Source organism: Notamacropus eugenii, chromosome 1 (genome assembly GCF_028372415.1).
Source record: "Notamacropus eugenii isolate mMacEug1 chromosome 1, mMacEug1.pri_v2, whole genome shotgun sequence".
Taxonomy (NCBI): domain Eukaryota; kingdom Metazoa; phylum Chordata; class Mammalia; order Diprotodontia; family Macropodidae; genus Notamacropus; species Notamacropus eugenii.
Genome location: NC_092872.1, coordinates 209,749,645 through 209,776,950, shown reverse-complemented (window position 1 = coordinate 209,776,950; position 27,306 = coordinate 209,749,645). Strand labels below are relative to the sequence as shown.

At 45.1% G+C, this 27,306-nt stretch overlaps 2 protein-coding genes across 2 annotated transcripts; both read right to left on the bottom strand.

Annotated features, from left to right (window-relative positions):
- Window positions 1-453: 453 nt before the first annotated feature.
- CYP26A1 (cytochrome P450 family 26 subfamily A member 1) lies at window positions 454-4,588 on the bottom strand. Its single transcript, XM_072625425.1, has 7 exons — window positions 4,301-4,588; window positions 3,831-4,055; window positions 3,368-3,658; window positions 3,096-3,257; window positions 2,245-2,379; window positions 1,478-1,630; window positions 454-1,245 (listed from the first exon to the last, which is right to left on the bottom strand). The coding sequence occupies exons 1-7, from the start codon at window positions 4,487-4,489 to the stop codon at window positions 904-906; spliced, it is 1,497 nt and encodes a 498-aa protein (XP_072481526.1). The 5' UTR covers window positions 4,490-4,588; the 3' UTR covers window positions 454-903.
- Window positions 4,589-12,076: 7,488 nt separating this feature from the next.
- CYP26C1 (cytochrome P450 family 26 subfamily C member 1) lies at window positions 12,077-27,294 on the bottom strand. The gene is made up of 6 exons (XM_072625413.1): window positions 25,103-27,294; window positions 24,544-24,768; window positions 23,916-24,191; window positions 21,852-22,007; window positions 14,075-14,632; window positions 12,077-13,255 (listed from the first exon to the last, which is right to left on the bottom strand). The coding sequence occupies exons 1-6, from the start codon at window positions 25,304-25,306 to the stop codon at window positions 12,881-12,883; spliced, it is 1,794 nt and encodes a 597-aa protein (XP_072481514.1). The 5' UTR covers window positions 25,307-27,294; the 3' UTR covers window positions 12,077-12,880.
- Window positions 27,295-27,306: the final 12 nt, after the last annotated feature.

Below are 27,306 nucleotides of genomic sequence, written 5' to 3'. Positions count from 1 at the left end.
TGTCAGTTCTGTTAATCGACCATCTTGCCTTACTGTGAATGAAGAAAAACTGAAGTCTCACCTTTTATCTAACCCTAAGATTAAGCTTGCCCAGAGCTATTTCCACAGGCCATTTCTGAGTAAAGGTGACAGACCAAAGACTTTTAGTCTCATTCATTGTCAATGCAATGGGTTGCTGTTAACTTGAAATGCAGATTTCTAATGTACTAGAACCTCACCTCCAAAAAAAAAAAAAGTATTTCTGACATCTACTTTACTGAATATTATCTATTCTACTTGTAAATCAACATGCAGCCCTGACTCAAGTTACTTAGATTATGAGTTATAGCAATTACTTTCAAAGGATTTTCGTTTGGTCTTTCTTTACTGAATCTGAAATGATACTTACTTTAGAAGTAATAAAAATCCCATTTGGGGGAGCTATTGCTGCAAAAGTAATTATGGACAACAGAATTGTTTCTAGAATAAAATACAATTTATTTATTTTTTACTGTTTCTCAGTCTCTCTCACACACATACACAGAGAATCACCTTTTTCACAGAAAACACATTTATCAATGACAAATATAAACATGTACACATTTTAAAATATAGTTTAATGGCACAATGAACACGAAACATAAGCTCTCAAATATTCACTTGATAAGCTATCCAGTAAGATTTTTAAATAATTAAAAATCTGCCACTTTCAGAAAGATACCTTAGTTAAGAATCATACAAATCCATGATTTTAGTACTTTAAAAATGTAGCCATAGTATTTAGGATGGTGTTTAGGATTAAAGGTTTTATAAATAACTATATGATATATATTTACAAATTAAATATTAAAACCAACAGGGGACACTATAAAAAGCTTTATGTGTACTTCAAATAATTCCTAAATTCTCTAGAGTTGGCACTAACTAAATTTCACCCTTGAAATGCATAAATTTTGTAGGAAGGTTGTCCACTGGGTACACAGTAGGACTAGTTTTCATGGTAGGAGGTCCATTTAAAAGTTGCCAATCACAATGTCTGACCAGCTCCACTGTAAATATTTTGAGAATAATTTTTGCAAACTCTTTGCCTACGCAGGTCCGGAGCCCCCCTCCAAATGGAATGAAACTGAATCTGGAAGAATCCTCTGGATAAGGCAACAGAAATCGGTCAGGGTTAAATTCTTCCTTGTTGGTGAAAATGTCTGCAACATCATGGGTATCACAGATACTGTAGATAACATTCCAACCTTTGGGAATCTGGTATCCCTGTGAAAGAAGACAACACACTAACTATAACCTTCAGCTCAGTCATGGCAAAAATCAAATGATAGTCCATTTCAATTTTAGGGCAAGTTATGAAAATGAGCCTCTTTCAAGCAAGTTGTGATATACAAGATAGACATGTTAACAACAGATCCATTGTAATCATAAAAGAATTTAACCCAATGCAGGGGGTTTAAGGGCAGATGGGGAGGGAGAGAAAAAAGACACAACTTACATTTAACTCAAAAGTCTTGAGAGCAATACGAAACCCCCCTGGAACAGGAGGATTCAGCCTGAGAGTTTCCTTAATAACACATCCTGTGTACTTGAGTTGCTCCAAAATGTCTATGTCCAATATTTCATCTTGGCTACTTTTGCAAAGTAAACCCTATGAAAAAGTAATACAGGGATGAATATTAATCCATTAAAATCAGGATGCAGTAGAAATCAACAGAACATTAGTACAGTGGAATCTTACAGAGACAGATATGTACAATTTTTATGTATATTCACACAATCAAACATATGATCAAAATATGTATATATGTCATTTATATCCTTGTGCAAGGAAAAATCAGCAGTTAGCTGATGTGCTAAATAGGTGAGACTGGGATAGAAACACAAAATACCTATTTACCATTCAAATTCAGGAAATGAATTCCAGGGTGGCTAAAACTGCCATCTTATTTCCCCTTCCTCAGATTGATAAAAGTTTAATATTAGTAAGAAAATTTTTACAAACTCCAAAAGGTGATTTCTTACAAAAAAAAAAATCAAAGTTAGGCAACATCTTTGCTAAAGATTTGCTAATGCATTAGGTTCTCCAAAACTGAGGCAGAACATCACTTACAGAGTTCTATAACAGAAAAGTCGCAACACCCAGTTTTATGTAAAGCTAGTCAGCTCTCTTTCCCATGCTAAATCTATTCTATTTTGACCACAAATTTAGGTGAGTGGAGAAAAAAGAAAGACATTGGCCGCTGAGGGAAACACACACCTTACCTTACTCTTTAGTTCTTCTCTCACTTTCTGAAGCACATGGTGATGGAGGCCCAGATAAGTGATCAGAGATGTGGCAGCACTCGATGTCGTCTCATGCCCTCCAAAGAGAAGTTCAGTTGAAGACTGCTTCAGTTCCTATGGCAGGATTCAGGAGAACAAGCATATGGAGTCTTAGGAAAGTACTCACAGAGAAACTAAGTTGGAAGGAGGGTGTGGGAAAGAGAGGGAAATTAGATTTAGTGGAGAGGAGGATAGAGGGGAAAGAGTCAACTTTCCTGAGCTACAACCACATCTTTATACTGGTTTCCCAGGATTTCTTTTTTTAAACAGTGAATTTCAAAGACAGACAGATGCCCATTGTTTTCAGCCAAAGCAGGGTTTCTGATCGAGATACCTTTAACATTAGAGACCTCTAAATGCTGAGTTTCTCATATCACCCAAGGCAGAAAGCACTTTCCCTTGGACTATATTACAAAGGCCAACTTTCTTTTTAAAAAAAATGCTGGGGAAAACTTTCCCTGAGACTGCGTTCAATTGTCTTTGCTTGAGGGCTGCTTCCCTTTGGTAAAAATGTTCCGCTTGATTCAATGGCTGCTTTAGGGGTAATAATGACTGAAATCTGGCCAACTTCAATCAAGGTTGCAACCTCCGCATACACAGGTTTTCCCCAGCATGGTGCTTTAAGGATGTGCAGCCCGAACTATGAAAGCCATAAGCTGCCCTTTTGGCTTGAACTAAAGTAAAAGCTGCCATTCTGTGGCCTTGAGTACCTCTGCCTGGAGAAGGTAGGGAAGGATCTCTGAGTCTATTCCCTCTCCATCTCTTCTCTAGGTGGCCCAGTGGCTACCCACCTGCATATCTAGTCTCTCGCCATTCTCCTGCGTATGCTCGATGAGCAGCTGCAACGCGTCTTTGACACGGCAGACCCCGGCCTCGGGCTCCCGTTGCCTTCCCAGCTTGGCACGAATGTTCTCTTCGATGCGCGCGTGGATGAGGTTCCTCGCCTTCATGCCCTGTGCAGAAAGAGGCAACGGAACTCAGCCGGACTCACCATTACGACCGGAACAGCTCCTTGCTCTGCCTGCCCTTGTCCAGCTCCACGGCGCCCACGCGTGGCCCTTACCCGGTAAAGTCCGCTGAAGGGCATATCGATGGGCAGGGAAAACAGGTTCCGGATCATCTCCTCAAAAGCTTCCACTAATTCCCTCTCGCTGTCCCCGCTGGTCGCGCTGTCTGATTCGCAGCCCAGCAAGATGCGCATGGCGATTCGGAACATAAGGCGCTTCACCTCGGGGTAGACCAGGAGGCCTCGGTCGCCGCATTGGAGCCAGCTTTCCAAAGCATTTCTTATTTCTTCAGCTATTATGGGCACGTAGCACTGCAACGCTTCCCGGTTGAAAGCCTGCATGATCAACTGCGGGGCGGAAGGCAGCTCAGTCAGCTCTGGAGTCCGCCCTTCCCATCTTTCCAGGACCACCTTCCCCTCTAGTCTAGGCGAACAACCCGAGGTTCCCTGCATCCTGAGTGCGAACCACCGGGTATGAGAATAGAAGACTCCCAGGGGCTACGCCGCGGTCGTGCCTTACCTTTTTGCGCTTCTTGTGCAAAGAATCGCGGAGGCTGGAGAGACAGGCGGAGCCCAGGATGGTCCGGACAGAGGCGGGCCAGTGCACAGACACAAGACGGTGCTCCCCCAGAAGTATCTGCCTCACGTTGTCCGCGCCCATCACCCGCACCGTGGGCCGTCCGAAGAGATGAGTCTTATAGATATAACCGTACTTTCTGCGCTTCATCTCCAAAAACTTCCTCCGCTGCGAGGAGAAAGAGTAGAGAAGCTATGTAAAGCCCCGGAAGACCGCGCGCGCAAAGGCAGCAGCATCTCGAGCTGGCTCTGCGGCCTCGGAGAACTTTGCGTGCAACAGGAGTCAACCAGGCTTTCTCAAGGCTGAGTGGGGAGTCGTTGGGGGTCGGGAAGGGAGAGAAGGGAGGAGGCTATCCAACCTGCCCTTCTGCTGCGGAACCAAGGGAAGAGGAAGCGCCTCGGTGCGAATCTTACCTGCAATACCATCTGCAGGGTCTCTCCGAAGAAGGGCAGCCCCATGGTCCCGGGGGGCAAGGGGAGGCTGCAGCTGCGATCCCGGGTGTTCAAACAGTACAGGTTCCAGAGCTTGACCGCGGCTAGAAAGAGTAGCAGCGGTAGCACGAAGGTGCACAGCGCGCTCGCTAGCAGGGCGGAGAAACCCATCGGTGCGGCGCTTCTACCTGCGTGTGCGAAGCAGCGTGGTTTGAGCCCGCTTTATATGCTTCTCCAGGTTTCGACCCCCTCTACCTTGGTCAGATAAATTAGTTCACCCAAAGTTCATCTTTAATTGTGGATTGGGGCCCTGGCTCCTCCCCCCATAAGGCGCTGCCCAAAATCTTTAACTGTTTGCTCTGCACAGAGGCGGTGGCTTCTCTGGCTGCGCCTCTTTGGCTGCCCTGAAGAACCAAGGAGCCGCCCATCTCCCTGGGACTAGGTGCTAAGATTCTCCAAGACAATGGAGCGTAGAGCCTGGGAGCTGCGGCAGACGCCCGCGACTGGGTTTGAGGTAGGCTGGGCAGTAAAAGAAAAAAATGCTCCAGGTGCCAGGTCAGCCCCAGGTCTCTCTGTGTGACTAGAAGCCCTGGGCCTCTTGAAGCTTCCTCTCTCAGACTCCGGAGAATATAAAGCCCAAAGCAGCCTCCCCCCCGTCCCTCCCCCCCCGTCCCCAATAACGTGATTTGGAACCCAGGTTTACAAGTCAGCCATTTTTTTTCTACCCAGAAAGGGGATATGACCAGTGGAAGAAATTATCCTTATATTCTTAATGGAAATTGTATGGCATCACTACTTTTTCATGGGTTTATTGTTATGTTTTGTCTGTGGTTTTGTCAGGTTTGTAAGGAGTTTGAAGACTGCTGGATCGTGGGAAGTGGGGGAGGTAACAGGAGGATGGAAGAGGAGAGAGATTTCAACCGTTCGGGTTCTGGCAAAAGTTTATGGCAGCGGGAGAGACGGATAGAAGCAACCCTCTGAGGATGTGCATTGGATTTCAGCTGGGAAAGCTGTTTCTGGTATCTTGGAGCCTTTATAGTTGGGAATTAGAGAATGCCACTCTTGCTTGGCAGGGCCCAAAGGGAGGCGCTTCTTGCTGAGCTGGTTCAAGGGACCCAGGTTCCCTCCCCCGTTCCCACATGTTTCTTGGTTAGAAACTCCACGGCGAGTAGCTGCAAATATTCGATGGGTTCATGGTAGAGTGGATAGACCGGCCTTCTGTTTTTGAAGGAGCTTGTATATCATTCCTTCTCTCCGGGCAACAAACACTGGTAGGGCTCTGTGCCAAAAATGAATTCAACCCCAGGGTTAGTGAAGAACCGCAAGGGTTAACCATACGATTAGCCAGTCAGCGCCCCATTTACCAACCCAAGTGCTGCTGGGCTAAAATGGGGCTGCAGAGGAGCCTGGATTCATACACCTGAGCCCGGACCCAATCAAAGCTGTGGATGTGAGGGTCCTGGAAAGTGAGCAGCAACTGAATAAATGTTGGGTCGCTGGGATCAGGGAGGCCCTCCAAACTTGCCTTCAATCTATCCAAAAGAGGAGGGGGAAAGGGAGTTAGGGAAGGCAGCCACCTACTTGAAGTTTGTTGCTGGAAGCTTTTCCCCTTCCCCTCCTGTCTTACACACAGAGGTTCTTTTTTCTACCTAGGTATTCCCTCCAGTAGCCCCTGAGGATGAAATGTCCAGTTCTTCTTCCCTGGGAGCCCCGTGGGGGGTTCTCAGTGCGTGCAAGGAGACTAGTTGCCAGGGAAACCTATAAGTGCCAGTGCTGGAGAGATGGGTACCTACTTTTTGCACCCACACCAGCAGTTCGAATAAGCTGGATCAGGAGATACTGTCAGCATTGATCTCCATCCCCAAGTCAGGCCAGGTTGTGTTGGACCCTTGCTGGCAAAAGCCAAAAGCTCTACTTGTTTTGGATAATAAGCTATCTAATGGTGCCAAAAAGAAAAGAAAAATAAGTTTTTTTTTAAAAAAAAAAGTTTGTTTATTCCAGTGTTAAAACCCCACGAGGTTATTATTTCCTTCTCCCTCTGAGGCCACCCTTCTGCTAGGCATTACCACATTGAAGAAGGCTTCTCGGCCCTTGATGATAAGCGTTTGGCCTAAATAAATTTGTCGTCTGGATGCTAAACTAACGCTCGCCAGCTGCTCGCTGGGCGGGGAGAGGTCTGTGGCCGTCTGCGCTCCGGCCCTACATAGAGTCCAACGCCTGGGCGGCCTCCTCGGGCTGATTCACCCCCAAACGCCCTGCTGCTTCTGCCTCCCCTCAATTCCATTTAGCACATCAAGAATGTTTTCAGCTGTTATATCTTAGTACCTAGGAAAGTACTTTTGTCCTGCAAAATCCTGAATCGAGACACTAGATTAGGTGGGGCAACCGACCTTGGGCAGTTTTTACCTTTTCTTTTGATTAATGTGGCGGTAACAGTAACCAACGCGGTAGATCATCAAGGCAAAGAGAGATAATCTTGGCTAGTTATATTCCTAAACATTTCTTGAATTCTGCGAAGCGCTTTGAGCTCCTGGGAACTGATGATTGTACAAATTCAGTTCCAATCCGCCACTTTCCGTCCTGAAGCTCGCCTGCACAGGCAGGCTGGCAGGCAGGCTTTCGAAGAGAAGCTAAAAACTTGCAGGTTAGCCTGCACTGACGCTAATAGGGGTGACCATCTTCTGGTGTCTCCTGACCAGGGAATTGAGCTGGTTAGCAGGGGCGTGACCTCGGGGCCCTCTCCCATTCCTCTGTGTTGACCCGCCGGTGACCTATTCAGCCCCGGACCGTGACATCTGAATGAACTCTGCAGAGCTGCAACTTAGCCAAGTTCATCGGCCGTCAGATAACGAGATAACGCCGGCTTAAACACTAATAATTGCCACAGGAAAACCTTATCTCTTGTGACCATCGAGTCCTCGGTAAGACAAGAAAGAATTGCATTGCAAAAGAGTGAAAGAGAACATTTAAAATATCTTGGAAAGTGGTCAATACATTATCAGCCGGATAGAAACTGATCAAAGTACTGCTCCAACCATCACACTTCGCTGATGAGGCTTCTAGATGATCCGGGAAACAAAAATCGCACCGTTTCTCGACTAGACTCCCACGTTACTGTTGCACAAAACGGGGGGTGGGGGTAGGGGAGGAGGACTAGGAGGAGAAAGCTGTTTGTTGAGTGTTTGTGGTGGTGGTTGGGGGGAGGGGGCGACAGATAGACGTTATTTGAATGATTTTCTGCGAGATCGAGATTATTTCTACGAGTCTGAGAATAAACAGGCGCAGCCAAGCGCTCCCCACCCACTACAGATCCCCCACCCCTACTCCCCACTCCCCAGCACAAAACAAATCATAACTTGGGGGGTGGGGGGAAACCTGCCCGACGGCACAGAAAAGCCGCAAGTCTCCGGCTGGCTAGATAGTCTTTTCCGCCTCTGGGGGAGGGGAGGAGGAGGAGAGAAGGGATTACAAAAGCTCCAGTGGCGTTTGGATAGGTCAGTTCGGTCCTTGCCCTAATTAAAGTTAGTCATTGACACTCATACCCACCGCCTACTGCTTTCCCCTCCTTTGGCTACAGAGATTTACCTTAAACGCAAGGTCAGGAGGGCAGGAGCTTTCTTCTGGTTCACTAAAGGGTCAACCTGACCACAGCGCACAGTTCAGACTTTGAGCCCGACCTTTTCCTGGGTTGACCTGTCACATCTAAGAACCATTTCAGGCCACTGGGTGGGTGACAGGTTGCATGTAGGATGCTGTGAAAAAAAGATTGGTATTAAATTGTATAGGGTGTGAGCTGGGCTGTGAGCACTCCTGAGCGATTTTAGAATGACCTTCCCCCTCCCTGCCCCAGGCCCATAGTCTAAAAGCAAGATTGGGCAGAGATATATATGTATATATATATACATATGCATGTAGGTATACATACACACATCTAGACATGCACATGTGGGTATATACATATATGTGTGTATATATCTATATGTATACTAGATGTTCTATTTTTTAAGATCTCCACTTAAGTCCTTCTTTAATGCTGTCATGGAAGGGTCTAAGAGTTTATACCAGTATATCTCAAGTTCTGGTGGGTCATATTAAGCTGAAGAGGACTGGACATCAGGGCTGATGATGGACTCATCTGTTGTCCAAGATCAGCCTAGCTAAACTAAGAGAAACTCATCACCAGGAGGGACAAAATGATGAATTTCTCATTCACAGTAACTTGTGAAGATTATTTACTAACAGATGGAGGAGTTTCCAGCTGCTCTGGTAGAATGAGCATTCTCACATAAGAAATTATAGATCCTTTGAAAATAGGACAGGGTGTTTAGGGGGAGACAGAGGTCTGAACCTGAAGTTTCATCAATAACTCATATTCATAAGAGCACAGACTAAAGTTAGAAAAGACCACCTAGTATAACACTTTCAGTTTACAGAGATTATTAATAATAACAGTGATTCAAGGTTTTCAAAATACTTCACTTCTAAATTTCATTTTATCCCCAAGATGTAGAAACTATTATGATCTCATTTTACAGATATGGAAAGTGAGGCAGAGATAAGTTAAGTGGCTTCTTCAGGGTCACACAACTAAATATCTAAGGCTGGATTTAAACTTGGATCTTCTTGATTCCAGGTCCATCGAGGCACCACCTAATTACCTTCACAGTTGGCATACAGGCACATTATCTTTTTTGAAGAGGCCCTTCTGAGGCAGGTGCTATTATTATCATGATTTCACAGGTTAGCAAATTGAGGTTCAATTGGTTTGCCAAGGGTCCGAAACATCTAGTGTCAGATTCAAATCTGCATCATCCTCTCTACCCTCTCAAGCACTCTATCCACTCACTGCCTGATTGTTTTTCTTGGGGCAATCTCCTCTATAGATAAAGTTAAGAGGTAACATGGAGTGTCAAGAGTATGGCCTGAGGCACTGGGTGACTGACATACTGCTAGTATGTGTCAGAGTCAGTATCTGAACTCTGGTCTTCCTGACTCCGAGGTCAGTCCTCTATCATATATGCCCTTCCTGCTGACCCTTACTTGAAGTGAATTTAATTACCAATGAAGTTTTAACATTCTGTTTAATTATTAATAAAGTATTAACATTCTATTACATAGCTAATAAAGGAAGGATGTTGCTAAATGCTACAATCAGGGAAATATCCATTATATCTGAATTGCCAGGCTCTTCCAGATCCAGGCCCCTTAACTTGACTTTGGGAATGAAAACCTCATCCTTAAGACAATTCATAGAATGTTTGATGGAAGGGTCCTCAAAAATCATATAGCCCAACCTTCCCCACCCCTACTACGTACCCACCACTGCCTTTTTCATGGGGATGAAACTAAAGCCCTGAGAAATGCGAAGACTTGCCCTGGATCAATCAACTTGGCAACAGAGACAAAATTCTAGATCAGGTCTCCTGACTCTGAGGTAGTATGTTATTATTATTATTAATATCACTTACTGCATATCCGGCACAGTGCTAAGTACTTTACACTTACTATCTCATCCGATGTTCACAAAAACTCTGCAAGATATGTGCTATGATTATCCCCATTTTACAGATGAGGAAACTGAGGCAGAGGATAAGTGACTAATACTGCTAGTAAGTGCCCAAGGCTACATTTGAACTCAGGTCCTTCCTGACTCCAAATCCACTCATCTATCCACTTCATGACCTAGTTGCCTCATCACTCTAGAAATTTTAAGAACTATATTTCATAAAGTCCTTTCCAGACTTTAGGGGAAAACCCTTAGGTAAGGCGGATGGTACAGATCCAAACAAAAGGGAAAAGGGCCTTTTATTAGGTGAATGAATTAAGGGTAATAACTAAAAATTTAACAAAAAAGTACTTCTTGTCTTTTTAGGAAGTATCTTGCCTTTTACCACTTGACCAGGTATGTGACCAGGAAATGGATCCATCTAAAGGTCCCCTTAAGGGATTAGAATGAGATCCATAAAATGGGAGGCACTCAAACCTCCTATTCATTTTGGGTTCTTGACATAATTGTGTGGGAAGAACCATACTGATTTGAAGAGAGTAATTTAGAAAGAAAGAGATAGATATGTTTGCTAAATTGTGGAATGTTAACCCAGACTATATTTTAACATATCCTTTCCCTTTCAAGAGTCATATGAATGTTACCTAAAATTATCTTGGGGCCGAGTCAGATCATAGGGCATGGTAGACTTTTCCAGCTTAGACATTTCTTTCTCTAAGCTAGAAATTGTTTGGATGTCAGATTAGTGATAATAAAACTATTTCTGGAAGACTGTTGCCTAAATCCTATAGTATAGCATTAGCATTAATTTCTATTTCTTTGACTACTCCTAGTAAAAAGTTCTTTTGAGCCAAAGATCAACATGGATGCCCTGCCCTGCTAGAGCTGAAATAAATGAATCAGGTGAAAAAGGAATCTCAACGCACTACACCCCTCACACACGCATACACACACCCCATTCAATAAACTCCAGTGGCTTCCTGTGACCTCCAGGATCAAATATAAAAATCCTCTATTTAGCATCCAAAACTCATTCATAACTTGTTCTCCTACCTTTTCTGTTTTCTTACACCTTACTTACTCCCACATACTCTGCTATCCAATGACACACACTGCTGTTCCTTTCTCACACAAGACACTGCATCTCCCAACTCTATACATTTTCACTGACTGTCCCCCATGCCTAGAAATTTCTCTCCTTATATCTTCTCATGGTTTTCTTCAAGTACCAACTAAAATCCCACCTTCTACAAGAAGCCATACCTACACCCCGCCCCCCCCACAACCTCCTCATCTTACTGCCATTGCCTTTATTGACCTCCAATTTATCCCCTATATGTGTTAGTACCTAATTGTTTGCAAGTTGTCTCATCCTCCCCCCCCTCCCCCCCCCCCCCCCCCCCCCCCCCCCCCCCCGCATCAGCCTGTGAACTCATTGAGAACAAGGATTCTCTTCTGCCTTTGTTCCATTCCCAAAGCTTAACATTGTGCCTGACACATAGTAGGCACCTGATATATACTTCTTGACTTCAACTCTTTATTATAGAAGCATTTAATGTTAGAACTGAAAGGTACCTTTATCTAATCCTCCCTACCCCTTTTTCAGAGATAAGAAAAATAAGACCCAGGTAAAGTGACTTGCCTAAGGTCAAACAGCTAACAGATCAACTCATATCTCCCAGGTTTAAGGACAAGGCAAAAAGTGCCTTTGGTTTGGGGCTACTTTCTAATCCTAGAAACAAAGCCTGGCAGACCTATCCTAAGGTGGAGTTCTACATCTTATCTCTGATTAAGCTTCTCAAGGTATGGTGAAGGAATATCCTGTAAGTAGCTAAGAAGAATTCTCAACCTGACCCCTACGTTTCCTTTTCCTGTTCCAGTCCCTAAAGGTCCAGGAGAATACCCACCCCAATAACAGACACCTGTGTTTGATCTTTTAGCCAAAGCCTCTGTGACCTAAAATTTATTCCTTGGCCTTTTAGCATAAATATCTAAAAATCATCCTAATATAGATTTTGCAGAGGTTGGGGTGGGAGCAAGTTTCGCTGATTTCAGAATTCTGTCATTTATAGCTTAGGGAGTAGCCTGCGTTACTGGGAAATTAAGTGACTTGCCCAGGGTCTCACAGCCAGGATGTGTCAAAGGCAAGACTTGCCTCAACTGAGGCCTTCCTTATAAACTACACCGCCATGCTGTTTTTCAATTAATAATGGATTAACATTCCACAAATTCTAAAAACATTAAAGCAAATCTTAAAAGACTATTTATCTGTTTAATATGATTCATAATTATTTTGATAGAGAAATGAAATCACCCGAATAAGTGGGGCCACTGTGGTTCACCAGAATTCAAAATAGAGATTTTACTCTCTACAGTAGCTGGCCTCCTGTTCCGTGGAATAAATAGGACTGGAATGGGACGAGACCTGCAACAGGAAGTTCTACTAGGGGACCTCTGGCTCCAGCTATTAGACATTGTTTTTCCATATCTCTATCCAGATGGAAGGTTGTTTTCCATCCCCTTTTCCCCCCTTATTATTTCTTTCTGCCTTAGCCTATGGGGAAATGTAATCAGCCAGGGAGGAAAACACTAAGTGACTACAATCTACCCAAGCTGGCAGGAACGTGGCCAAGGCGGGACGCCTCGCCCACCTAGCGCTTTCAATGTTTCCCCGGGCATTTCCGGCCCAGCCCCAGCCCCAGCGCCGGCCCTCTGGGCCCCTTTGGTCTCTACGAAAGGGCTTGCCCTTTTTCTCCCTGTAGTGATTCATTCAGATATCGGCTTCCTCTCCGCCAACTCCGGGAGTTTCTTGTTCTTTAGATGGCAGCGCAGAGTAAACCATCCCTGCTCGCGAGCGCTCCCCGAGGGCCGAATCTGGGTGAAAATACTGGGTTCAGAGAATTCTCCTTTCATTTAGGGAACCAAGCTCAGCAGGGAGGAAAGGGGGAGGGTGGGATCTGTGAAATTAAAAGGCAGAGAGGAGATGGGCTGTCTCCGGTCTTATCCCAGGCGGAGTGAGTTGTTTCCTTGGTCCCGGTCCTGCCCCTGCAGACAGGTCAAAAGTTCACAAGTTCCTGGCCGCAGGAGGGCGGGAGTGGGTAGAAAAAGACCTGGAGTCCGTCCACTGGGTGCACGATCGGTACGGTCTGCATGTCTGGGAAGCTAGCCGTGGCCAGCTCCCAGCGCACGGTACGCACCAGCTCCACCGCAAACAGCTTGAGGATGGTTTGAGCAAGATCCTTGCCGATACAGCTCCTCACTCCGCCACCGAACGGGATGTAGTGGAAGCGCCCAGCTCCCCGATGGTCTTCCCAAGTCGGGCCGAAGCGCTCCGGGTCGAATCCCTCGGGTGGGGTCTGATATACAGCCGCGATCTCGTGAGTGTCGCGGATACTGTACATCACACTCCAGCCTTTGGGGATCTGGTAGCCCTGTAAAGAGGCGAGAAGGCGGAGGGTCAACGCCCGGGAGAGTGAGCATGAGTGCTCGGGGAAGAATCCAGCTGCAAAGTTAAAGGGCTTCACAATTCGCTTTCTCTCCCTTGTTCTAATCAGGACGTTACATGGAATCCGATTTGTGAATATTAAATAATTCTAATCCCACTCTCATTCTTAATATAACCTACTTTAATGTTAGTTGGTGTTTCCTGGTTTTTTCTAGATTTTTTTATTGAAAAAGTCGGTGTTCACTACCATTTCATATTAATGGAGTACCAGAAAATTTCATTACTGTGTCATTAACTGGTGCCAGGCGTCCCCAAATGGTGCACCGTGCCCACACACCGTGTTGTGGTTAAAGGTATCCTGAAGACCAGAGGAGCCTATTTTTTAGGGGGTTAGCCACAGAATACTCTCAGGCAGCAGAGACTTTAAGTCTTGGCCAGAGTGGGATGAATTCAACCAATTAACAGCTTCTCGTTCGTTTTCAACGGTGATTTTTTGGGACATCCTGCCTCCTGGTTGCCATGTAGTGCCATATAGTTGCCACATAGTGCCATGGTGACGCATGCTATATAGGTTTGTATTCGAGTGGGTGGGGAGCGGTGGTGCTGTGAGTAAAGCGCTTACAAATCGAAGCGAGGACTGCTTCGCAGACTGCAGGGTTGAGACAACACCGGCAGAAAGACAGCAGCCGCCCCACGATCAGGGCAGACCCCGGTGCGGGAGAAGTGAGCGTTGGGATACGAGAAAAGCACTGTTCGCCCGAAAAAAAAATGCAGCGTCCTGGGTTGCTAGGCGCACGCCACTTACGTCCAGCTCGAAGGTCTGCAGCGCGGTGCGGTAACCACCCGACACTGGCGGCAGGAGGCGCAAGACCTCCTTGATTACACAGTCCAGGTAGTGAAGGCGACTTAGCTTCTCCAGGCTGAGGTCAGGATCACACTCACAATCCGGCCAGCGCGATGCCTCCCGCCCTGGGGAGGAGCGCTCGCGGTCGGCTCGTCCAGGCTTGCCATTTGGGCAGCCATTCCCAGGGCTCGTTTTCTTTTGCACCTCTGGGGTTACGGAAACCGGAGGAGGCTGCAGGAGAAGGCTGGTGTCTCCTCTCACTTCTGATCTGCCCCTAAGGGTCCTCTGTTTCTCTTCCTCTCTGCGAGCCCCCCTTGAATGTAGGTCTTTTTCCAGCCTGTGGACGTCTAGGAAGCCCAGAGGAGGCCAGCAGGAACACTGTCTGGTCAATTCATGAGAAGCCAGCTCCTGCCTGATTTTCTCTACAGAGGCAGGGTATTTCAGGAGGAGGAGAAGGAGGGACGTGCTCGCGCTCGCAGTTGTGAAGAAAGCAGCGAAGATCAACTCTATGGCTGACTCCTGCAAGGCAACCACGAGAAATCTTTAGTTTCCAGTGAACAGATGTACTCCTTTAATGGGACCCACGAGTTCAATGAAGTTCGTTGTCTTGTTTTTTCGATGGGATGATTTTTTCAACCTAACCAGAAGCCCTTGGGGTCTCTATTTTTAAAAACTCCCATCTATAAAACAATGCGCTTTGAGATTCATAAATGACGTTCTTCACAACAGCCCAGTGACGATAGGTCTCAATGAAGAACGAAAATCGAACCTATCTTTCTTCAGAACTACAATCCAGTTAATTAGGAAAAAAAAACAATTCCTAGGATTAAGAATTAGGGGCAAAGAAAAGATTCCCCCCCATGCTAGGGAGGACTCCCTTCTCATTTCCACCTCTTAAAATGCTTAGCTTCCTTAAAGACTTAGCAGAGACACCTACACAAAACCTTTGAAGAGCTCTGCGTTATTTGTGCTCTATCCCTCCTCAAATTACCTCGTATTTACTTAGTAGTGGCCCGCTCAAATTTCCCTCTCTTCGTCACCCTTAGAGCTAGAACCTCCCCCCTCCCCTTCCTTGCATCTCAATTGAATAGAGATAATATAACAATGCCTTGAGTTCTTATATCCCTGGAGATCTGAAGGTTAATTTAGCATGAAGTCGTCAGCTCCATCCCTAGAGCCCAGTTTAATCCGTTACAGTGAGCTGATGAATCTTTGCTGACCCCCTCAGGTTTAGGAATTCTTCCTTTTCCCTTCCTTCCCGCCTCCCATAGTCAAATACCTCTCCTCTTCCCAACGGGGCTCAGGGAAAGGTGGCTCCATGACAGGAGAACGGGGTACGAATCCCAGCTCCTTCACTTACTCTCTGTGTAACGATGTCATTAGGCATCTAGGCTTCAAGGGTTGCGCTGATGGTTACTGAGAAACTGTCTAGATCTAAATCTAGATCTATTTCCAGGACATAAGAGCAGGAACACTAAGTCAGGTGGACATGGGCAAGCCTGGTGGGAAAGGTTCTCACAAAGAAGAAAACAGGCTTTAAAAAGCCAGTCTCCTTGCCCTCCTTACAGCTGGAAGGGACTAGTGTAGTCTCCTCATTTTACAGATGAGGAAACTGACATTTGTATAGGGTTTTCCATATTAAGAAACGTTCCCATCGATTTTCTTTTTTGGTCTTCATAGTATAGCTAAGTACCTAAGTAGAAAGATTGTTATCTCTGTCTTACAGATGATGAAACTGCAGACTAAAAAAAAGTGGAGACTTGCCCCAAAACACACAAATCTAGCAGCTGGAGAAAACAGTCTGCTATGCAGTGACACTGGCCACCTAGCTGTTCCTCAAACAAGACACTTCCTCTCCCAACTCCATGGTATGCACTGACCCTCCATTCTCTCCCTTATCATCATCAAAGCCTCCTGACTTTCCCGGGTCTTCAAAAAGCTATTTCTGCCTCCTTGTTTTCCTCTGTTGATTATATTCAAACATATCTTGTTTGTACATAAGTGTATGTCCTCCCTTTCCCCCTCCTCCTTCCCTTACCATGTGAATTCCTTGAGGGCGGACTGTCTTTTGCCTTTCTCTATTCCCAGTGCTTATTAGCACAGAGCCTGGCACACAGTACATGCTTAATAAATGTTTACTGCTGACTGATATCAGATATTCTGGCAGTATTAGTACCCTACACAGTCACTTCTGTTTGAACTGATTACCCATATTAGCAACCAGTCTCTGGGAACAGCCGCCATTCCTTCATATTCAAGGGGAAAAAAAGAATCCTGTAAGAGATCGGATCTTTGACAATATTTGAACAAATCACACATAAGGAGGTACAACTAGCTTTTTGGGGAACCCAGCCTTCCCAGGAGCAGCTAGATGCGACAGTGGATAGAGTGCTGGGCCTGGAGTCAGGAAGACTCACTCTAGTGAGTTCAAATCTGGCTTGAGTATTTAACCCTGTTTACATCAGTTTCCTCGTCTGTAAGATGAGCTGAAGAAGAAAATGGCAAACCACTTCAGTATCTTTGCCAAGAAAACCCCAACTGCAACGATTAAACAATAACAAAACTCCCTTCCCAGGAGGTTCTCTGGGGAAAGAATAATGGGATAACATGTTTCCCATCATCTCTGTGGTTGAATCACTCAGAAGCTTAAGCAGACAACAGGAAATGTCATCAGGCAGAGAGAACTTAACACCCAAGAGGAAAAAACAACTAAGATTCACTCTACATGAGCCAATCAAAATTCTAGAAGCATATGTACTGGGCTCACAAGGCAAGGCCCTCTAGGGTAGTGCAAAGGGCTTGTGTGAGGTGGCTTACTTCTAGACTTCCAGACAGCTCCAGGGACACCTGTACCTTCAGACATATCCTCTGTGGTTCCTCTACTGCCCAGACTACAAAACAAATTTTTGAGGAACTGCAGGCTTTTAATAGATCTACCTATCAAAGAGCCAAACTTGAGGACCTAGAAGGTCACAGGTGGCCTCGAGGCTGCAAGTTCCCTTCCCCTCCCCTAGCTAGTAAAGGTGATATGCAAATCTGAGGTAACTTAAATTAAAGCTAAAACATATTTAGGTTATTTGGAGACTCGAATGAATGTATGCAAGGTCAGGAGATGGTAAACCCCTTAAGGGCAGGGGGCTCTGATTTTTTTCTTTGTGTACCTTTGTGTACTTTGTGTGGTTAGGCCTTCCAATGGAGTAGGTACTTAATGAACTAAAACAGACGAGTTGAAAGTCTTTCTCATGAATGAGTACACAAATGCCAGGGTGGTAACAGTACAGAAAACTGGCTTTGGAATCAGAGGATTTGGCTTTTATCCTGCCTGTGCTACTTACTGTGACTTTGGGCAAGGCATTTAACCTCTCTGGGCTTCAGTTTCCTCATCTGTAAAATTAAGGAGTTGGACTACATGGCCACGAACAGTTCCTTCTGGCTCTAAATTTCTGATCTCTGTATTCAATTTAATTCACTCCAAAAAGTATTTGCTGAGCTATTATACTCAGGCTTCTGGGAGGAACTGTGGGAGATAGAAAAGATGCAAAATACTCAGAACTTGCCCAAAAGCAGTTTTTAAGTCTGGTGAAGGAGTCTCGAAGACACATACACCACATCTGAGTAATAATATAAGATTTACAATCTGGTGAATGCATCAATAGAATTACCAAGGAATTCAGAGAAAGTAGCCATAAATATGGCCATCGAATGATAGAATTTTGGTGGGGATAGAAGAAAGGGGAGGGCATGTTTTCTAGGCAAGCAAACTGCATGAGTAAAGAAGAGGGAATAAGAACTTTGCATAAGACATTCCTGAAATAGCTGGAGCAGAAGCGTTCCTATTGGTGAACAGCGAGAAATCAAGTCTAACAAGTAATGTAGAGAGCCATATGCCATGGACCGACTAAGAACCACTGGACATTAGTGCCAGAAGAGGTCTTGATTTTAGATATCATCTCATCTATCATCTTGATTTTCTTTGGAGAAGAAACTGAGGCTACAAGAGTGCCCTCAGCTGCAAGTATTTGGAGGAACCAGGACTAGAACTCTCTCCATGGCAGAGATGGTGATCCCAAAATCATTGATTTAGAATTAAAAAAGACCTTAGAGGTTATCTAACCCAACCCTTTCATTTTGTAGTTGAGGAAACTAGAGCACAGAGAAGTTATGAAGTTTACCTGGCTAATAATCAGCAGTGCTGGGAATTTCACCCAGTTCCTCTGATCCCAAATCCAGTATTCTCCCCCATACTTTGAAATTCCAAGCAGACGAATGTAGACTGTATCTTATAGGGTTTGAAGATTTTTGAGCTCCAGAAGTGACAGCTATGCTTAAAGCATAAAGCGATGCTTACTTGATTGAATTTAACTGAGTGATTAAAAAAAAGCAGTGAGCTTTGGGAATGTTGTATTAGAGAAAGGAGAGGCTAGAGTTTGGGAGAGTTGGGTTTTGCAGTTATCTAGCCACAGGGTTTGGCCTATGTCAGTGGCAATGGGAAGAGGAAGAGATGGTTAAGAGTAGGACTAGAGCTTTGTATCTTATAAAGAGGTTTAAAAATTGTGCCCCTTGTGTGTTATTGTCTACTGAAGGCTTTGTACCTTTTCTGTAACATGTGACTTATCAAAAAAATAAACATAGCAAGAGGAGTAGAATTTTCTGGCATTAAAATATGTGCATTCATAAGAAGCATTCCTCTTTGTACACTGTGCCCTAAGTGGGGACCTTTCCTTAGATTCTTTTTTGCTAAGATATGGTTATGGAGATAGACACTGGATATAGGATACAAAGAGTGAAGTATACAGGATGCAGTTGACTCAACGACTGCTCTGAGATTTCCAGCTTGAGAAAATGGTGCACTGGGAGGGTTCAAATCTCAATATTTCCTCCTCAGATTCTGACCCTGGGTCAACTCTGATGTCTACTAAAGGTGATACTGAATGATGAGTTTTGAAAAGATAAGACTAGAAAGTGACAAAATCCACACCCTCTCTTCATTTTGGTCCTTCATCACTACCACCCTCTCCAACCTCTGTGTGGAAGCATAAGAAAATAACTTTAAGGCAGAAGATCCATTCCCAGATGGGCGTGGAGGGAAGGATAAGGAAAGAGCATGGTGGAAAGAACAGTTAGGAAACCTACTTGGTTCTGTTATTTTGCCTATGTGGGAGTGACTTTGGCCAAAACATTTCCCTTCTCTGGTCAGCTTCCTCATTTATAAGAAGAGAGGGCCCCTCCCTTTTAGCTGTAAAACTCCGACTATAATAACCCAAATAGAATAAAGGCAAATTAAGAGGGTAGGAAAAAAAGGTTCAGAGAGGTAGGACTAATTCTAGAGAAACTGAGGGAAGAGGAATGGAAGAAAGGACATTGTCCTTTTATTCCAACAGAGACAACAAGATAGCACAGTGTTAGCATACAGTAGGTGCTTAATAATGACTTGTTGGTCTCCTAATAGGTTCTTTGTGCTGCAATGGATAGATATATGGATCTGAAATGAAAAGTCCCGGGTTTGAGTACCGGCTATGCCATTTACTACCAGTGTGACCTCTGAATAATCATTTATGAAATATAGTTTATAGTCTTACTTGAACTTTGTATATCTCCTGATGTAGTACCTAGCCTCTGCATATCTATCGGTATAGCATCGCCCCCCAACACACACATACACAACAAGCAGTTTTTTAATAAAATAAGAATAAAATAAACCAAACAATCCTTCTATACATTAAAAATTCCATCTAAGAAATGTGCAGTTTTAGCTCAGTAAGAACAAGTAAATAGTGTATTCTAGGTACAATACAGTTAAACCTCAGTCCATCAAGTCATTAAATTTATTTTAAAAGCACCTTAGCCCAGTACGGTGCTAGGTGCTGTGAGACACAAATTAAAAAAAATAATGAACCAATGCCTGCTGTCAAGGAACCTGAAATATTCAGGCAGAATAAAACCAAATATTATAGTCAAAATCCAAATGATAAATTACAATCTAAAAAAATTCTGTTGAGCCAAATATAAAGAAAATTGGCTCATAACATTTAAATTTTTTTAAAATAGATTTATGGTGTCCCTTAGGGTTAATCAATCAAGAATTAACTGTCAGGAACAAATAGTCTTTCTCCTCAAGGAACTTATATTCTACTAGAACTATTTAACCCCATCTTCTCTATTTCTGGCAATACGATACAGAGGGAAAGGCACAGGGCTGGGAGTTAAAAGACCTTCATTGATATTTTGTCTTGGTCACCTAACTCATATAAGCCTGGAAAAGGAAAATATCCCTCTCTGAATCTTACCTGCTTTGTCTAACTCTCTGGGCTGTTGGGAGAACCAGTAAAAAAAAGGATAAAAGAAAACCTCCTGTGTGACATTAAAAGCCCTTCACACTCTGGCTCCAACCCATTTGATCATATTCCCCTCATAATTCTCTCTCACACTCACCAAGTTCAAGCCGAATTGACCCAATTGCTTATCCCCACACAGGACCTCATCCTGCCTTTGTATGGAGTATCCTCAGGACTCAGAATGCTCTCGCTCCTCACCTCTGATTTAGGGATTTCCTCCTCCAGGGGGACTTTCCTGGCTGCCCCTAGTGGTTAGTATTCTCTCCACTCTCTGAAATTACTTTATATTTACTTTTATGTATTTTTGCATCTACTTATCCTAAACCTGTTGCTTTCTCCTCCTGAGAATATATGCTCCTTGTGTCTCCTGGAGTCTAACACAGTGGTTTATACCTAGTAGGCCCTTGAGAAAATTTGATGAATTGGATAAAACTGAAGGGGGTAGGGGTGGGGAGAAGAGGTTTCACTGTATGCAAGGTCCCTTCCAGTCTATAGACCTGTGAATGTTGAATACCAGACCAGAAATGGTTATGCTACTTCTTTTTAGAGGCATTGTGGTTTAATACAAAGAGGAAAAGATTCGGAAGAATATCTGCATTGGTGTCCCACTTTGCAACATAACAGCTGCTACCTTGAGTAAACAGCTAGAGGGGACCTGAGAGATCATAGATGCCAAGACATCATTTAATATAGTAGGCATATAATAAATATTCAATTGAACTGAATTCTGACAATCAAATGCATATTTCTGGTATACTTTCTGGGTACTTAATGTAAGCAGTTTTCTTATCTGTAAAATGGAAAGAATGATACCTGTGCAATGGAACTTACAGTTTTATTCTGAGTATCAAAAGAAAATATGTGAAAATATTTTATATCAGTAAAGCATTGTATTCATGTTATTATTGCTCAGAATAGAGAACTTTTCACTTACTCGAATGACCACATTCTCTCTCATCCCTGTGGGTTTATCTTAGAAACACAAACCTTGGATCTAGGTTTTTTCTTTGCCTTCAAGTCTCAGATCAGAACGGCACGATTATCCTTAAGGAAAGACCCACCCAGTCAGATAGGGATCCTGGGATAGTTGGTATATGCCCAGAAGGACTTTCAGGAACATAGTACCTCCTGGCACACAATGAAGGCACAATGTTGGGAACTTTAGCATTTGTCTGGACAAGACTGTTATGGATCCTTCCCAATTTCCATTGGGTATCTATGCAAGGGATACAGTTGAGCTGAAGTTTGTTCTATAGTCAATGATCTTTGTCTCCTGGATTTAAAAAACAATTAGACTGAAGAGCTCTTTACCCATGCCTACAGATCCAGACGATCTCCCATCCCTTTCTTTGCTCCTTCCTTCCTTAATCCCTGGATCTGTAATCCTGGAGCTACCCTCATACCTTTAGTTCCTGAATGGTGAATTCCCAGCCTTGTTCTTTGGCACTGTTGATGAGGAAATCCAGAGCATCCTTCTGTCCTCCAGGCTCCTCCTTGTGCAATTTCTCCAAAATGGCTTTCTCCATGTGCTCATGCAGCAGGTCTCTGGCTCGGATTCCCTAAGGCAAGGGAGGTATACAGGGAAACCCTTCTTCCTTTGCGTTGGCAGGGGATCTAACCTCCCCACTCTCCACCATCTTTTCCATGCCTGCTCCTTTGGGACCAGGTCTTTGGCTTCGATGATTATCCTATACATAGCTTTCTCTCCCAGGGAAAAAGAAGTCCCCAGGCTTCTCTCTTCCCCAATTCCTCTTTTAATCCTAAATTAGACACCCAGGGCCTGCCTCCAATCCCTCAGACTCTGATGATCCTCAGGGAAATCTGGAATAAAGAACTAGTACTGGGATTTCAAATAATATCAAGAAAGCAGAATGAAGAGGGAGGTAAATGAGGATGGGTGAGGACCTTTCTTTGACAAAATCTCTTCTGATCCTACACTTGCCTATACAAAGAGCCCACCTCCAACTTGCACCATTTCTCTGGCCTTTAAAAGATGAATGGATAAGAATAGTCCATACTAGGTCCTGAGGCTAACAAAAATCCAGGCATTAATATGGATCCTAACTTTGAACAGTGGAAGGAAAGAGACAGAAAATAATGAAATATGTAATTATTAAAGAAGGATTGCCTGAAAAAGTAGAATTGCTGAACTAAGAAAGGGGTCTAAATCCCAGCCCTGACATTCACCCACATGAGACAACAGTTGTGACAACTTAAAACTAATCTATACCTGGGTTTCCTTCTCTGTAAAATGGGGATAAAAATATGGGCACTATCTACTTCAGAAGGTTAGCTTAAAGCTCCAGTGAGGTAATATTTACAAAGTATTTTGCAAACTTTTAAAGACTCTATATAAATGTCAGCTATTATTGTTATCATTCTGTCCAACTAGAAACCAAGCAACTCACACAGTAGGAGTTAGGAGCCTATGGAATCATCTCAGGGAAAACCAGTTGAATTTTATCAGGTTGAATTTTTATCAGTTGGCAAAGGAGAGTAGAAGGGAGTGTGGTGGAGGCATAAAAGATTTTACTGTGCTCCTTATTGCTAAGAGATGAGATGTTTTTATATAGTGCTTTACTGGCTGCCAGCCAGATCTGGGTTTGGGGTCTCAGTTACCCTGCCTCAGATACTTGTGGCGGGAGGTCTTCACAATAGCTACTTGCCCCCGTTTGATGCCTGAGGAAATAACCCCCAGTTCCTCCCCAAACAAGTGAAATGCGAAGAAATCTCAGGTTCCTGACACTGAGCTGAGGAGCATCTAGGAGAGGCCAACCACAAATCTTCTAAAGGCAAGGGGCTCAGTGTCAGAAAAAGCTGGTAAAGAAATCTAGCCGGAAGGGAATTCCCATACCTGGGGACATATTTCAGTACGGTGACAGGTTCTCTTCTGATGTTATAGATTTAATTTTTAAAATAAATATATAGCACTTTAGCGTTTTCAAAGTGCTTTACATATTATCCTCACAGATTTCTATGATTACCATCTCACTTCACAGACGAAGGGGCTAAGGCAGAGAGAAATAAAGTGACTTGCCCAGGGCCATAAAACTAGTAATCGTCTACGGCAGACTTCGAAAGAACTTCCTAATTCCCGGTACGTTGTTTATCTGCCTTCTCCAAATCACCCATTTGGAGGATGGAGAGGGGATAGGGATAGGAAGTTAGGGGAGTGAGTTCTACAAGGGAAAGAATCCAATAGGCTCGAACTTCCGCCGAGGCAGGAGGAGAATGACCAGGCGCTCCCAGGATTGAGCCCGAGGAAGAGACGTGGGAAGACATCTCTCTCTCTCCTTCAAGCAGTCTTAGTCCTCCCCCGAGTAATTTGGCTCGTGTCTTCCCCAGTCTTGGAGGTGAGGGATCTGGTTGCCGGCTACAAGGGCCTTCTCCCCTCTTCCCAGCCTTTCCCAACGCCTGCCACCGCCGGGTCCCTGACCTAGCTCAAGGAAAGAAGGGCGTCTCAGTACCTTGCGCAGACCGCTGAAGGGGACGTCCAGAGGCAGGGAAAAGAGGTTTTCCACGAGTTGCTCGAATGTTTTGGCCAGCTCGTTGCATTCGCCTTCGTCCAAGCGCAGACCCAAGAGGATCCGCGCGGCGATGCGGAAGGTCAAAGCCTTAGAGGCCGAGTACACCGAAACTGGTCCCGGGACTCCGCACCAAGCCCAAAGTTCCCGCCGGAGCGTGGTCTGGATGCGCGGCATGTAACTTTCCAGTGCTGCGCGGCTGAATACTCGGGCCAGAATCTACAGCAGAACGCAGTAGCTCTAAGTCCGTCAGCCGGCCCCTGGGCTTGGGGTGCCAAAGGACCCATTCCCTCCCCACGCCTCCCCCTTAGCCTTAGTCCTTCAGTCTAGCTTCTTACTCTGAGGAAAATGGGAGAGTTAAGCCGCCTCCCAAGTTTCCCTCCCTGCTAAGCCAGCCAAACTCCTTCGTGCTTACGCTAAATTTAGCCGATCTCCCCGAAGATGCCTGCAGGGCCAGATCTACCCAACTTGCCTTCCAGCTCCAAAGATCGGGTACTCTAGGATTCCACTCGGACTGCTTATAACTACCCAAAGCGCGTACACCTCTCCGACTGACCGCCCTAACTCTCACCTTGCGCCGCTGCCGGTGGGGCTCCCCTACTGCGCCCAAAAGCGTGTGAGTGCCCAGCAGAATGCGCGCGCTCTGAGGCCATTGGCTGCTCACCAGGCGGTGCTCACCCAGAAGGATGGTGCGCACGTTCTGGGCGCCACTCACGCGAATCAATGGTTTGCCCAGCAGGTGCGTTTTGAATACTGTCCCATAGCGCTCCCGACGAGAGCTGTGGAACCTGGAGCCCTATGATTGGGAAGCGATGGGAACAAAGAGCATCCGAGAGGCAAGAGGATTGCGGGACGGCTGGAGAGATCAAACTCCCCCTTCCCCCCCCCCCCCCATCCCTTGACTTGGGCCCCCAGCTTAGGAGGTTAGTGGGCTCTGAAACGCCTATGCTGTGAATCCTACTGGTTGACTCCCATCCCAGGTAGGCTGGAAAGAAGAGATTCCGACATCTGATCCCCGTAGCCCGTGGGTTTGGTAAGGGAAACTGCAGCTTTCCTTAGGGAGGCAAGGGAGGAGGAGGCAGGAAAGAATGTGCACACTGAATGCAGTGTGAAAGAAAAAGAGTACTCACCTGAACTAGCCAGTGCAGCGTCTCTCCGAAAAAGGGCCATCCCATGGAGCCCTTGGGAAGAGGCAGAGAGCAGGCCCGATCTCGGCTTAAAGTCCAGCGCAAGGTCCAAAGGTGCTGTGCCAGGCTGAGCAGCAGCCCCAGGGACAGTAAGGCGATCAGTGCAGCTTCCACCACTGATAGACTGCTCATTCCCAATGGAAACATTTTCTTCCTCCAAGATTGAGGTCAGGTGGGGCAAGATCACAGAACATAGAAGACAGCGTGCAAAAGAAAAGGAGCCCTTGGAGCAGAGGGAAGCGCAAGAGCATTGATCCCTAGGGAACTCAGGAGCCAAAAGAATCTACGCAAGAGCCCTTCCCAGATGTGATCTGTCTTTTAGGGGACAACCTGTAATGCAAGGACTTTTGTAGGTAAGGGCCAACCACATCCCACCCAAGTTTTTAGTTATTACCTTTTTCATTAACTAGGTGATCTAACTGAAAGACTGCTTGACGTACCCTGCCCTCCTTAGATGACTCAAATGTCTAGCAATGAAAAGTCAATAATGAAAAGGTCCTAAGACATTTCTCTAGGGAGGAGGAGAGGTTATTACCAATAACGCCTCCCCCCCCCCCCCCACACACATTGGCCATCCCTCTAACCCTCAACCTTGAAAATATCGTTGCAGAATTATCTGCAAGATGAAAGTCAAAGCCCAGAAAACACCAGGTGAAATTCTCCTGACTCAAAGCAACAAGGGATAACTGAAAAGAGAAACTCACCCGGGTTGCCCACAAACATGAAGATAATGAATTGTGCACGAAAATAAATACACGCCTCCTAGCCTTTCTTATCTGTTAACCATACTGACTGTATTGATTGCTCCTTACTATTCGTATTCGATCCACCTTCACAGATGACGTCTTTATGCATATTTAAGGAGCTTGCAAAGTATAGTGATTGGAGGCAGTGTAAAGAGTGTATATTGATGAAAAAAAACACATGGAAGGCTTTTGTGACAGCTCCCAAGCAGGGGCCTCATAGGCGCCTGACTGGGCAATCAGGTACTAAGAACGGAGATTGGCAGTTTGACTTTCCTGGCAGGGGCGGAGCTTTTCTGACTGATCCCTCCTTGATCTCATTCAATGTGAGTCAAGGGGGGGGGGGGGGGGGGGACGGGGCGGGGAAGAGGGTCAGGCTCTCCCCTAAGAACAGAATCTCTGGAGCTTCCTGTCTCACACAACCTCGGTCAGACCTAGTCGCAGGCAAAGACAGCTAGCTGTGGCCTGACCCGCAGACCTAGGGGTATGAAGTAAGCTTGTACTTCTAAGATACAGCTCAGAAATCTCAAGTGTCCTGGAATTGGGATCAGGCACTTTCTCATTTTGTACCTTTTCTCTTTAGAAAGACAGGTGACTGGGTACTCCTGGGCCCCCTTTGGAGGAGGGAACTCTTGCCCAGAGAGCCTGCTCCTGGTGTTCTGGTAATGTTGTTCATCGGCTTCATACTCAGGACTTTCTTCCGTACATTGTGTCTCAGAAGTCATTAAGGAAATAAAGAAAGAAAAGTAGTGCTCTTCAAGGAGCCCCCTTGGCAGCTGTCTAGGTATTGCCCCAGGATGCTTCAGTATCAGAAAAGGAGGACTTATCCTACATTTGTTTACTTCTGTTCACCTTGTCTGCCCTTAATGAAGCTGCAGAGACTCTAGTATTCCCTGCCTCCACTCCTGGGGCCTTTCAGATCCCTAGATATTCCCACAATCCACTAGGACAAATGTCAGTAGGTTCCAGGACACTGTGCCAGGATGCATTACGTGACACACCAGTCCTGAGCCTCTGCTCTGAACCAAATCCAGGGTCCCTTTGTCTTAAATTATCTGGGGCATTCATTGGGGTCAAAGAACCATCTGTGCTCAACTTTAGCCCTGGATTTCTGGGCAGGGGAAGCCAGAGAAGAACTTGAATCAGTGTCTTCAGTGCATCTTTTTCTCTGGCATCTTCTTTTTGCTGCTACTTTCCACCTCGGATTGCTATTCTATTGTTTAGGGGGATTTCCCAGCATGTTAGTTCTCCATTATATAAATTTTTTTTCACAGCATACTTTAAGGTAGCAGTTAAGTAAGAGAACAAAAGCCCATTTCTTTGATAGTGATCCCAACTTATCCTCTCACAACTGTTGGAAAGGGAGCATTATTTTTGGATATCAAAGAAAAAAGAAGGCATTTC

What these genes read in the sequence shown, in the direction of transcription:
- CYP26A1 (XM_072625425.1), bottom strand. Translation starts at nt 4,489, where the DNA reads ATGGGTTTCTCCGCCCTGCTAGCGAGCGCGCTGTGCACCTTCGTGCTA. An exon ending in CCCTGCAGATGGTATTGCAG is followed by an intron (nt 4,056 to 4,300) that starts GTAAGATTCGCA and finishes TTCTCCTCGCAG; the next exon opens with CGGAGGAAGTTTTTGGAGAT. An exon ending in TGCACAAGAAGCGCAAAAAG is followed by an intron (nt 3,659 to 3,830) that starts GTAAGGCACGAC and finishes TCCGCCCCGCAG; the next exon opens with TTGATCATGCAGGCTTTCAA.
- CYP26C1 (XM_072625413.1), bottom strand. Translation starts at nt 25,306, where the DNA reads ATGTTTCCATTGGGAATGAGCAGTCTATCAGTGGTGGAAGCTGCACTG. An exon ending in CGCTGCACTGGCTAGTTCAG is followed by an intron (nt 24,769 to 25,102) that starts GTGAGTACTCTT and finishes TCCCAATCATAG; the next exon opens with GGCTCCAGGTTCCACAGCTC. An exon ending in TGCAGACCTTCGAGCTGGAC is followed by an intron (nt 13,256 to 14,074) that starts GTAAGTGGCGTG and finishes GCCTCTTTACAG; the next exon opens with GGCTACCAGATCCCCAAAGG.